The sequence below is a fragment of the Colobus angolensis genome, unplaced genomic scaffold (genome assembly GCF_000951035.1).
Source record: "Colobus angolensis palliatus isolate OR3802 unplaced genomic scaffold, Cang.pa_1.0 Scaffold107, whole genome shotgun sequence".
NCBI lineage: Eukaryota > Metazoa > Chordata > Mammalia > Primates > Cercopithecidae > Colobus > Colobus angolensis.
The window spans coordinates 995,261-1,006,902 of NW_012111697.1; the positions used below are offsets into that span (position 1 = coordinate 995,261).

Below are 11,642 nucleotides of genomic sequence, written 5' to 3' on the forward strand. Positions count from 1 at the left end.
CGACCAAGACAACCCCTCGTTTTTTTTTATTCTAAACTGGGCCTATGAGAATGGCTTCCACAAAGGAGAGCAACAAGAAGGATTGTTCTGTCATCAACAAGGTTGTGACCGAAAGTACACTATCAACACTCACAAGCACATCTGTGCAGTGTGCTTTAAGACACTGCCCCTGGCATACACAAAGAGATCTGGACATTTCTCATGAAAGAGCTAGGAATTCCAGATGTGTGCATTGATGCTGGGCTCAACAAAGCTGTCTCAGACAAAGGAGTAAGGAATATCCCCACTCTATCTGTGTACCACTGTCCAGAAAGCATAATGAGATGAAGATTGATCAAACAAGCTCTATACATTGGTTACCTATGCACTTGTCACCACTTTCAAAAACCTACAGTCAATGTGGATGAAAACTAACCACTGACTGTCCAAGTTATAAAAGACCACACGCACACACATACACACACATGCACTCACACACATGCACACGAACACATACATACACACACACACACACACACACACACTGACCAAACCAAGTGTTGGTGAGCACACGAAGCAACTGGACTCATATACTGTTGGTGGGAACATAAATGGGACAATGACCTTGGAAAATAGTTTGACAGTTTCTTAATAAATTAAATACCCACCTAGTATAAGGCCCAGCTATAGATATTTACCCAAGAGAAATGAAAGTATATATCCAAACATCTGTGTATACTTTTTTTTTTTTTTTTGAGATATGAGTCTTGCTTTGTTGCCCAGGCTGGAGTGCAGTGGTGTGATCTTGGCTCACTGCAACCTCTGCCTTTGGGTTCAGGCGATTCTTGTGCCTCAGCCTCCCCAGTAGCTGGGACTACAGGAGTGTACCACCACACCCAGCTAATTTTTGTATTTTAAGTGGAGATGGGTTTTCACCGTGTTGACCAGGCTGGTCTCAAACTCCTGAGCTCAGGTGATCCGCCCACCTTAGCCTCCCAAATTTCTGGGATTATAGGCGGAAGCCACCACACCCAGCCAGTGTGTAAATGTTTACAGCAGCCTTATTCTAGTAACCAAAAATCAGAAACAAACCAAATATCCATCAACAGGCAAATGGGTAAACAAACTGTGGCATATTCATATAATGAAATACTCCTCAGTAAGGAAAAGGATGAATTATTGACTTTCAGAACATGCGTGAATCAGAATAATCATGCTGAGTGAAAGAAGGCAGTGTATTTTATTTAATTCCACTTATATAAAATTCTAGAAAATACAAACTAATCCATAGTGCGAGAAAGGAGATGAGAGGTTGCCTGGGGATGAACAGGAGCATGAAAGGTGGCAGAGAGGGGCAGGGGAAAGGAATTACAAAGGAGCATGAGGACTCTTGTCAAAATGATAGATATATTTATTGTCTTTTTTTCTTTTTCAGAAGCTCCCCTATTAATTATCTTTTTAAAATAAATATTTGTACAGGCAGGGCCTCATTCACAACAGCCTCACTGTTGCTCAGGCTGCAGTGCAGTGACACGATCGTAGCTCACTGCAGTCCTGACCTCTCGGGCTCAAGTGATCCTCGAGCCTTAGCCTCCTGAGTACCTGGGATTGCAGGCATGCACTAGCATGCTCAGATAATTTATTTTAATTTTTGCTATGGATAAGGTTTTGCTATGTTGCCCAGGCTGATCTTGAACTCCTGGGCACAAGCAATCCTCCTGCCTCAGCCTCCCAGGATCAGTTTAGCCTAGGAGTTCAAGACCAACTTGGGCAACATAGTGAGACCCCCATCTCTGCAGAAAATTTTTAAAAATTAGCCAGTCATGGTGATGTGCACCTGTAGTCCCAGCTACTCAGGAGGCTGAGACAGGAGGATCGCTTGATGCTAGGGGGTTGAGGCTGCAGTGAGCCACGTTCGCACCAGTGCACTCCAGCCTGGGCAACAGAATGAGACCACGTTTCAAAAAAAAAAACTTTTTGTTTTGGCCAGGCATAGTGGCTCACATCTGTAATCCCAGCACTTTGGGAGGCAAAGGCAGGGGGATTGCTTGAGCCCAGGAGTTCAGCCTGGGCAACATGGCAAAAGCCTATCTCTACAAAAAAATAGAAAAATTAGCTGGGCACGGTGGTACGTGCCTGTAGTCCCAGCTACCCAGGAGGCTGACATGGGAGGACTGATTGAGCCTGGGAGGCAGAGGCTGCAGTGAGCCATGATTGCACCACTGCACTCCAACCTGGGCAACAGAGCGAGATCCTGCCTTGAAAAAAAATTAATTAATTAAAAAAAAAAAAAGAAAATTGGCTGGGCGTGCTGGTTGATGCCGGTAATCCCAGCACTTTCAGAGGCCTAGGCAGGTGGATTAAGAGGTCAGGAGTTTGAGACCAGTCTGGCCAACATGGTGAAGCCCCATCTCTACTAAAAATATAAAAATTAGCTGGGTGTGGTGGCGTGTGTCTGTAATCCCAGCTACTCCAGAGGCTGAGGCAGGAGGATTGCTTGAACCTAGGAGGTGGAGGTGGCAGTGAGCCAAAATCACGCCACTGCACTCCAGCCTGGGCAACAGAGCAAGACTCTGTCTTGAAGGAAAAAAAAAAAAGAAAAGAAAATTATGTGTATAATTCAAAATTCCCTGTTAACCTGAATACTTGGGCTTTAATGCTTTATATTTTTAAAAAAATACTCATTCATTCAATCACGAAATGAGAAGTTCGTGCACCTGAAAGGGATAGACCTCAAGTCAGTCCATTATCCTCAGAGACACCATATTAAATGCATCATTATGGAATCGTGGTAAACATTTTGAAGGACATGATTCTAACTACTCTAATTGTACTTTTCTGGGCAGTTTGAGCAGTTCCAGGATCCAGTACCTGGGGGCTAAGCACAGGGGTGACCTCAGTGCCTGCTCATTTGATACTCACCTTGGTCTCTCTGGAGACGGGTTGGGGCTGCGGGGAGGAGGTGTACGTGGCACTGCTGCCTTTGGAGCAATGCTGGCTGCAGGTAAAAGGCCATGGATGATGTGTTTCTGCACAAATGAAATCCAACAGAAGTCATTGGATTGGGTCACTGGATCACTTGAGTCTTGTCACCACTCCCCCTGGGCCTGCAAGGGGACACCTGCACTGGCCACCCATGTATCCAAACCCATCAGAAGCCCACTCTGCCCCTGCCATCCCCAGTCCCCATCGGGCCAGACAAGTGCACACAGTCAAGAAGCATCATGACAGCTGCTCATTGTGGGACCCTCTTGTCCTTCCCTCCTCAGAGCTTCCCTGGCTGTCCCCAAGAGTCACCCTCTAGCCCTTCCACGTGTCCCACAGCACTCCCCCCAGTGATGTCTCATGTGGCTCCCCCTGCAGAGCAGGGCGACTTCCTGAGAAGCAAGTGACTTCCTTATCTTTTTTTGCTTTGTTTTGTTTTTGAGATGGGGGCTTGCTCTGTTGCCCAGAGTGGAATGCAGTGGTACGATCATGGCTCACCGCAGCCTCAAACTCCTGGCTCAAGCAATCCTCCCACTTCAGCCACGCGAGTAGATGGGACTACAGATGTTCACCACCATGCCTAGGTAATTTCTGTATTTTTGTAGAGACAGGATCTCACTACATTGCCCAGGCTGGTCTCAAACTTCTGGCTCCAAGTGATCGTCCCACCTCAGCCTCCCAAAGTGTTGGGATTACAGGCACGAGCTCTGTACCTGGCTGACTCTCTTATCTTTATCAATCCTGGAACTCTAGCATTGAGCACGTAGCCTCACACCTCACAGGGGCTTAATATAAGCTTTTAGGTAGCTTGTCTCCAAGATGAGAATAATGAAAACTAGCTCCTATACACAATGAAAGTCAGAGAACCCGCTTTAGGTAACCGTAACTGGGAGTCTCTGAGACGTTTCTGGGTCTAGTCCAATCATTTTCTTGGCACGAGCCATTCATTCACACCTACTAGAGGCAGAACACCACGACAGCAATGAAGAAACCTTGTCTTCATCCCCAAGGTGGTGAGTAGGGAGGAAAAACACCCAAACAGTTATTACAGAACATAGAATTATGGAACGCGCCGAGAGAAAGGCTCTCTCACTAAAAATGAAAAAAAAAAAAAAAAAGGGAAAAAAGGAGCCTCAATGAGATGTGGAATAAAAATACTATTTATTGTCTTCTGTTTGAAGCCAGTAATTAGCACAAAGTGCTGGGGTGGGCAGGGAGGGAAGATTCCTCCAGGTCTGGGGCCAGCCTGGGAACTTCAAATGCTTCCTTTGAGAAAATCACGCAGGCATTTAGACTGGGCTTTCAAAGATGCCCATTGGTCCCACATTTGGAAATGTGATGGACCAGCATTCTAGGAAGAGGGAATAGCATGAACAAAGGAATGAAGCAAGACATTGGTTGCAGTGCTCTGGAAATCATATGCACGGTTCTCTGTTTTGCTGGAATACAGAGGCATCTGTGAGGGTGGGGCTGGGGACCCAGCCTGACTGGCCAATTTTTAAAATTTTCTGCAGAGATAGGGGTCTCACTATGTTGCCCAAGTTGGTCTTGAACTCCTAGGCTAAACTGATCCTGGGAGGCTGAGGCAGGAGGATTGCTTGTGCCCAGGAGTTCAAGATCAGCTTGGGCAACATAGCAAAACCTTATCCATAGCAAAAATTAAAAGAAAATAAATTATCTGAGCATGCTGGTGTATGCCTGCAATCCCAGGTACTTGGGAGGCTAAGGTTGGAGGATCACTTGAGCCCAAGAGGTCAAGGCTGCAGTGGGATATGATCGTTTCACTGCACTGCAGCCTGAGCAACAGTGAGGTTGTTGTGAGTGAGGCCCTGCCTCTACAAATATTTATTTTAAAAAGATAATTAATAGGGTAACTTCTGAAAAAGAAAAAAAGACAATAAATATATCTATCATTCTGACAAGAGTCCTCATGCTCCTTTGTAATTCCTTGTCCCTGATGATGGGGACAATTCCCATGGGAAGGGCTTTCAGAGCAGATGGAGGAGATACTGGACCCTAGTGAGGAGCACCCACTGACAGTGGCCCCAGGAATATTAGGTGGTGGTCAGCATGAGACACAAGGCTGGGAAGGGTGGCATAGCGTGGGGGCATCTTTCAGGAGTGAGGGAAGGGCAGACCTTCCAGTCATCTCCTACAGCCCCCACCCCCAACTTGCACAGCCACCCACCAGAGCAGAAGCTCCAAGCAGTCTCTACCCAATATCCCCAGTTTACCTCTCTGAGTGGCACCTGCCACCCTGCATCTGTCAAGTGATTCCACAGTTTCCATGTTTCCTACCCGCCCCCTTCCATTATCTGCTGCACGACAAGAAAGGATTTTTGTTTGTTTGCTTGTTTTGTAGACAGTCTTGTCTGTTGCCCAGGCTGGAGTGCAGTGGCACCATTTCGGCTCACTGCAACCTCCACCTCCCAGGTTCAAGCTATTCTCATGCCTCAGCCTCTCAAGTAGCTAGGACTACAGGCATGTGCCACTATGCCTAGCTAATTTTTGTATTTTAGTAGAGATAGGGTTTTACCATGTTGGCCAGGGTGGTCTCAAAATCCTGACCTCAGGCAACCCACCTGCCTCAGCTTCCCAAAGTGCTGGGATTACAGGTGTGAACCACTGCACCTGGCCAGAAAAGGTTTTCTTTTTTTTTTTGAGACGGAGTCTCGCTCTGCCACCCGGGCTGGAGTGCAGTGGCCGGATCTCAGCTCACTGCAAGCTCCGCCTCCCGGGTTCCCGCCATTCTCCTGCCTCAGCCTCCCGAGTAGCTGGGACTACAGGCGCCCGCCACCTCGCCCGGCTAGTTTTTTGTATTTTTTTAGTAGAAACGGGGTTTCACCATGTTAGCCAGGATGGTCTCGATCTCCTGACCTCGTGATCTGCCCGTCTCGGCCTCCCAAAGTGCTGGGATTACAGGCTTGAGCCACCGCGCCCGGCCAAAAAGGTTTTCTTAACCTTTGAATCCCAAGGGCTGGCGTCCAGCTGGTCCTCCAAAAAGGCTGCATAAAATTTTTTTTTTTTTTGAAACATATCTCATACCATCACAATCATTTCCTAACTATGGTCCCCTCATCCATCCTGTCTCTACCCGGCATAAAAACCCTCATGGGCAGCACCACTCTCTCGATGGCAGGCAAATGTCCAGCACGGCATATCAGCTGATACAGGTTGGTTCCTACCAACTGTTATGGGATTTTTGGCCTGTCGATTTTTCTGGTTGGAACCTCTGTGGCCACAGTGCCTTTGCTTGAGTTCTTGTCCTGCGTCCAGGAAGAATGAGGTACTCAGACAAGTGACGGGTGAAGAAGAGTTTTATTTACTGTTAGAAGAGCTCAGAGGAGTAGGTAGCTCCTCTCTGGAGGCAGGTTGTCCCATGAGCTCAAGTGTTCAGCTCTCAGCAGAGAGGATGCCCTGGAAAGGGTGGCTCTTCTCCACAGGCAAGTCATTCCAACGTCTCTGCAGGTCTCTGAAGATCTCAACAGAGAGTAGCTCCTCTCTGCTGGCAGGTGGTCTCTGTAGCTCTCGGCGGAGAAGGTACTTCTCTCTGCAGCCAGCCACCCCATCGTCTCCAGCTATCAGCAGAGAGGGTACTCCTCTCTGCAGCTGGTCATCCTGTCCCCTCGTCTCTCTACCCTCCTCGTCCTCTGGTGTTCCCTGCACCACTCTGGCTGAGCCCAGGGTCTTTATGGACCTCAGAGGGGAGGAAGTGCGTGCTGATTGGACCATAGGCAGGCCCAGAAGAGGCTCCGCGAGTTTCCACTCTGGTCAGAGGGACTGGAGGCCCAGCCCCCAGCCTTCAGGCCGTCCCTGGCCTGAGGGTGGGGCCTTACTGGGGACCCCGCCCCCTTCCTTCCGCTGCCATTCATGGCCCCAGGGCTTGGCTCCAACCCCCTCTCCAAGATTAGAGCGGTTGCCTGTTGCCAGGACTGGAGAGAGGCCAGGCAGTGGGAGCAGACAGCCCTCAAGCTGCAGGGATGGGGAGTGAGGGGGGTTGTCTTTCCTAGGGTGCCCTATGGTGCAGGCTGCAGAGACGCCCTAGTCCTGTGCCTGGGAGGGCAGCCACAGCCACACCTGGGAGCTCCCACCCCGCCAACTTGGAAGGGGCAGGGCTCGCGCTTGTCCCCAGCTCCTGCCTGAGCGGCTGCAGCTGCACCTGCAAGGGCAGATTCTGCCTGTTCCCAGCTCCCGCAAGAGCATAGAGAGCCTCGGATCCACAGCTGCAGTTTGGATGGCTGTAGCCCTGCCCAGGAGGATGGGGCTCCTGCCTGCTCCGTAGAGCAAGAGGCCTGGGTCTGCAGCAGCGGTTTGCGGCTCACGTCCCAACTCACAAGGGGCGGAGCTTCCACCGGTTCCATGAAGTGTGCAGCCCCAGCCACACAGCGTGATGGCAGCAACCACTGCCATCACAACGACCCAAATTCATTTCTTGCTTCCCCTCCTCTTCCTGGGCAGAGTCCCTGTGCAGCACTCAGCGTGGGCTTCCACTTCCCAAACAGCAAATTCATTCTTCTTCAGGCCTTGGCATCTGCTGTCTTCTGCACCCAGAATTCTTTTCTTACTCCCTGCCAAGCCCAGGTCAACTCTCCAGGCTGACGTTGCTGCCCTTCTGATACACACGTCAACAGCAGTTCTTGTTTTACCATTGTGTACAGAATTATTTAGGGGCTTGTCTGTCCTACAGACCGTGTAGCCATAAGCTGTCAATCAGTTGTGGGTATCAGCACACAGCAGGAACTCATTAATGTTTGCGGCTTTAAATAAAAACTCAGGCCAGGTGCAGTGGCTCACACCTGTAATCTCAACCCTCTGGAGGCAAAGGTGAGAGGATTGCTTGAGCCAAGGTTTAAGACCAGCCTGGGCAGCATAGCCAGATTCCATCTCTACAAAAAATACTTTTTTTTTTTTATGTTTTTTTGAGACAGAGTCTCACTTTGTTGCCCCGGCTGGAGTGCAGTGGCACAATTTTGGCTCACTACAACCTCTGCCTCTTGGGTTTAAGCGATTCTCCCACCTCAACTTCCCGAGTAGCTGGGATTAGAGGTGCCCACCACCACGCCCACTAATTTTTGTATTTTTAGTAGAGACAGGGTTTCACCATGTTGACCAGGCTGATCTTGAACTCCTGACCTCAAATGATCCGCCCGCCTCAGCCTCCCAAAGTGCTGGATTACAAGCAAAAGCCACCTCGCCTGGCCTCTACAAAATAATTTTTTAAATTAGCCAGGCATTGAGACTTGGCAACGGGTGAGGCAAAAAATAAAATAAATAAAAAGTAGCTAGGTGTGGTGGTACACACCTGTAGTCCCAGCTACTCAGGAGGCTGAGGCAGGAGGACCACTTGAGACCAGGAGATTGAAGCCACAGTGAGGACAAGACCCTGTCTCTAAAACTAAATTAAATAATAAGTAAATACAAGAATCCCCTTGGCTGCTATGTGGAGAATTGACCTAGGGGAAGGGCGAGAGTGGAAGCAGAGAAACCAGTGGGGATCTGCCGCAGCAGTCCGGGTAGATGCTGGAGGCCGGGGTGTGGGTGGAGATGGGAGTAGCTGGCAGATGTATGTCGTGGGTAGATCGGATGGGACTTGCTAATGGGATGTACATGGTGGGTGGCAGAGGGAAGAATGAAGGATCACGAGATCTAGCAGTGCAGCAGGTGCACGTCGGCCAGGAGTTAACGCAGGGCACGGGGACGAATGCAACAGGTGAGGCAGGGTGCTCCTGTGCAACTGTGGCCGACCCTGGGGCAGAAGACTGTTAAGGCCGGGCATAGTGGCTCACGCCTGTGATACCAACTCTTTGGGAGGTTGAGGAGTTCAAGACCACCCTGGGAACATAGCAAGATCCCTGTCTCCACAAAAATATTGAACAATTAGCCAGGAGTGGTGGCGCGCGCCTGTAGTCTCAGCTACTCGGGAGGCTGAGGTGGGAAGATCGCTTGAGCCCAGGAGTTCGAGGATGCAGTGAGCTATGATCGCAAAACTGCACTCCAGCCTGGGCGACAGAGCGAGACCCTGTTTCTTAAAAGAAAAAAAAAAAGTTTACAACACGAAAAATCAAGGCTTCTTAAACTGAAAACCATTTTCTCTTGTGCCACCGCCTTGACTGGATCTCAGGCCAAACCCCAACCCGCCCCAACCCTTTACCCCTAATCCCCGGCCCCACAGAGCTCCGCGTGCGGCAGGCGAGCATCTACTTACGAACTGGCTCCTGCGGCCTCTCCGAAACCCCGGGAGCATCCTTGCAGCTCGAGGACACCGGGCCGGGGGCTTGACTCATCAGCAGATCTCTCCACAGCCAGAGACCACTCCCTAAAGCCCGCCACAGGCCCAGCCCCTCAAGCTTTCTCTTCGCAATGGACTTTGCAGCAACCACGTCGGCCATTGGCTCAGCTCGGCCCTCGACCAATCAGAGCTAAGGTTACTTCCACACCGGTCGTTCTTGGCAACTAGTGGATTCCCGTTCAAATCCCCGCCTGGGCGGAAACGTCCGGCCTATCCGTTCTCTTATTGGTCAAGTTAGACGTCCATTTCTGACGCCACAGCCTATCCGGCGCTGCGGGAGGCGGAGGGCGGGCTGGATAAGGGACTAGGCGAACACAGAAGGCTTGAACCCGGAAGTGGCGCGGCCGACAGTAACGTGATCTCCAGACTGGGACCGTGGGGTTCCTGCCGGCTGTGTTCGGGCCTAGGACTGGATTGAGGAGCCACGGTGCGGATCCACCTGGGGTATCAGGGGCTAGGCACGTGATGAAAATGAAGGACGCGGACACCAGGACAGGAATCTCCTGGTTCTTAGAGAATTTATTTCTCCACAAATAATTGGCAAACGGAATCTCGCTGTATTGCCCAGGCGGGTCTCGAACTCCTTGGCTCAAGCGATCCTCCCGCCTCAGCCTCGCGCATTGTTGGGATTACAGACGTGAGCTACAGTGCCCAGCCCAGGATTCTTTTAAAACTTGAATCTGATCGTGCCTCTGCCGTTATTGGAACCCAATGCCATTAGCACCTCCACCACCACACACCCCCTCTCCAGCCACCCTGGCCTTCGTTCAGGCCTTTGTGTTTTCTTATTAGTAATTTAAAAGGGAATCTTATTTGACAGTTTTTTGACAAATAATTGAGTTTTCAGGAGGGGATCCTGCCCCAGAGGCCCCTGGCTTGCAGTGGAATGCAGGGCCATGTGCGGGAGAGCCTGCTCAAGTGCCGCCTGACTTTTCCCTCCTTAGGTGGAGACCATCCATGGAAAAGAACGCCCCTGATGATACGGGCCCCGTGCACGTGCCTTTGGGGCATATTGTGGCCAGTGAGAAATGGCGGGGGTCACAGCTGGCGCAGGAGATGCAAGGTCGGTGGGCTGCCCTCTCCCAGCCCTTTCCTCCCCTAACATATTAAAAAAAAAAAAAAAAAAATCTGCCTATTACTGCCATCTTTTCATCCAAAGTTCATGGAACTCATTTTCTTCTCTGTATTTTAAGGGAAAATTAAGCTCATTTTCGAGGATGGCTTGACACCAGACTTTTATCTGTCGAACAGATGCTGCGTTCTTTATGTCACCGAAGCTGATTTGGTGGCAGGAAATGGCTACAGAAAGAGGCTTGTTCGGGTTAGAAATGTAAGTATTAGGCCGGGTGCCATGGCTCACGCTTGTAATCCCAGCACTTTGGGAGGCCAGGGCAGGTGCATCACCTGAGGTCAGGAGTTGGAGACCAGCCTGGCCAACATGGCGAAACCCTGTCTCTACTAAAAATACAAAAATTAGCTGAGTATGGTGGTGCACGCCTGTAATCCCAGCTACTCGGGAGGCTGAGACAGGAGAATTGCTTGAGCCTGGGAGGCAGAGACTGTAGTGAGCCGAGATCACGCCACTGCACTCTAGCCTGAGCGACAGAATGAGACTCCATCTCAAAAAATAAAAAACAAAAACAAAAAAAAGAAATGTAAGTATTGTATTAAAGAAACTGAAATCAAACATTGATTTGTCTCACCCCAACCTTCCCTCTATCCCTTGATATCATTTATTTGAAATCATTGGCCAGGCCAGGCACCAAGTGATAGCATTCTTAACCTGAAAAGTAATTTGGTTGCAAACTGATTTACTGTCTTTTTTTCCTTTCAAGTCCAGTAATCTTCAAGGAATTGTAGTCGTTGAAAAAACCCGGATGAGTGACCAATACTTCCCAGCCCTACAGAAGTTTACTGTGCTGGACCTTGGAATGGTGCTGCTTCCAGTGGCCAGCCAGATGGAAGCATCCTGCCTCGTTATCCAGTTGGTGAGTACCGATTCCTACACCTTCATGGTAGTCCTGTACTCATGGACACTCAGCTGCCCTCCAGAAGCAACCATCAATCCAATCTATGTCATTCTCTGAGTTAGTTTATAAAGTCTCTTTGAGGAATTTAAATATGGAAGTTGCCTCAGCAGCCAGCTCAGCTTGTCACCCACTGTAGGCAAGTATATCACAAAGTATACAAGTTGGACACCTGATTTTAGATTCTCAGGGTGTGATGACTCCATCAGTCATTATCCTGCCCTTTCGCTGGTGAAAATGTCAACTAGAGGCCAGGTGTGATCGCTCACGCTTGTAGTCCCAGCACTTTGGGAGGCCGAGGTGGGTGGATCACTTGAAGCCAGGAGTTCGAGACCAGCCTGGCCAACATGGAAAACCCCGTC

General features: G+C 49.8%; 2 protein-coding genes across 2 annotated transcripts in view; one reads left to right on the top strand and one right to left on the bottom strand.

Moving 5' to 3' along the window:
- The window catches only part of CEP89 (centrosomal protein 89kDa), a 111,422-nt gene extending 102,058 nt beyond the window's left edge, over positions 1–9,364 (bottom strand). The window contains exons 1-2 of the mRNA XM_011947333.1: positions 9,170–9,364; positions 2,902–3,008 (exon numbers count right to left, since the gene is read on the bottom strand). Of these exons, the coding sequence (XP_011802723.1) occupies positions 2,902–3,008; positions 9,170–9,208 (146 nt within the window). The 5' untranslated portion in view covers positions 9,209–9,364. The remainder of the gene's footprint in view (positions 1–2,901; positions 3,009–9,169) is intronic.
- A 279-nt stretch (positions 9,365–9,643) lies between these two features.
- Positions 9,644–11,642, top strand: part of LOC105515524 (chromosome unknown open reading frame, human C19orf40) — a 22,969-nt gene continuing 20,970 nt past the window's right edge. The window contains exons 1-4 of the mRNA XM_011947350.1: positions 9,644–9,711; positions 10,198–10,316; positions 10,447–10,583; positions 11,089–11,241. Of these exons, the coding sequence (XP_011802740.1) occupies positions 10,211–10,316; positions 10,447–10,583; positions 11,089–11,241 (396 nt within the window). The 5' untranslated portion in view covers positions 9,644–9,711; positions 10,198–10,210. The remainder of the gene's footprint in view (positions 9,712–10,197; positions 10,317–10,446; positions 10,584–11,088; positions 11,242–11,642) is intronic.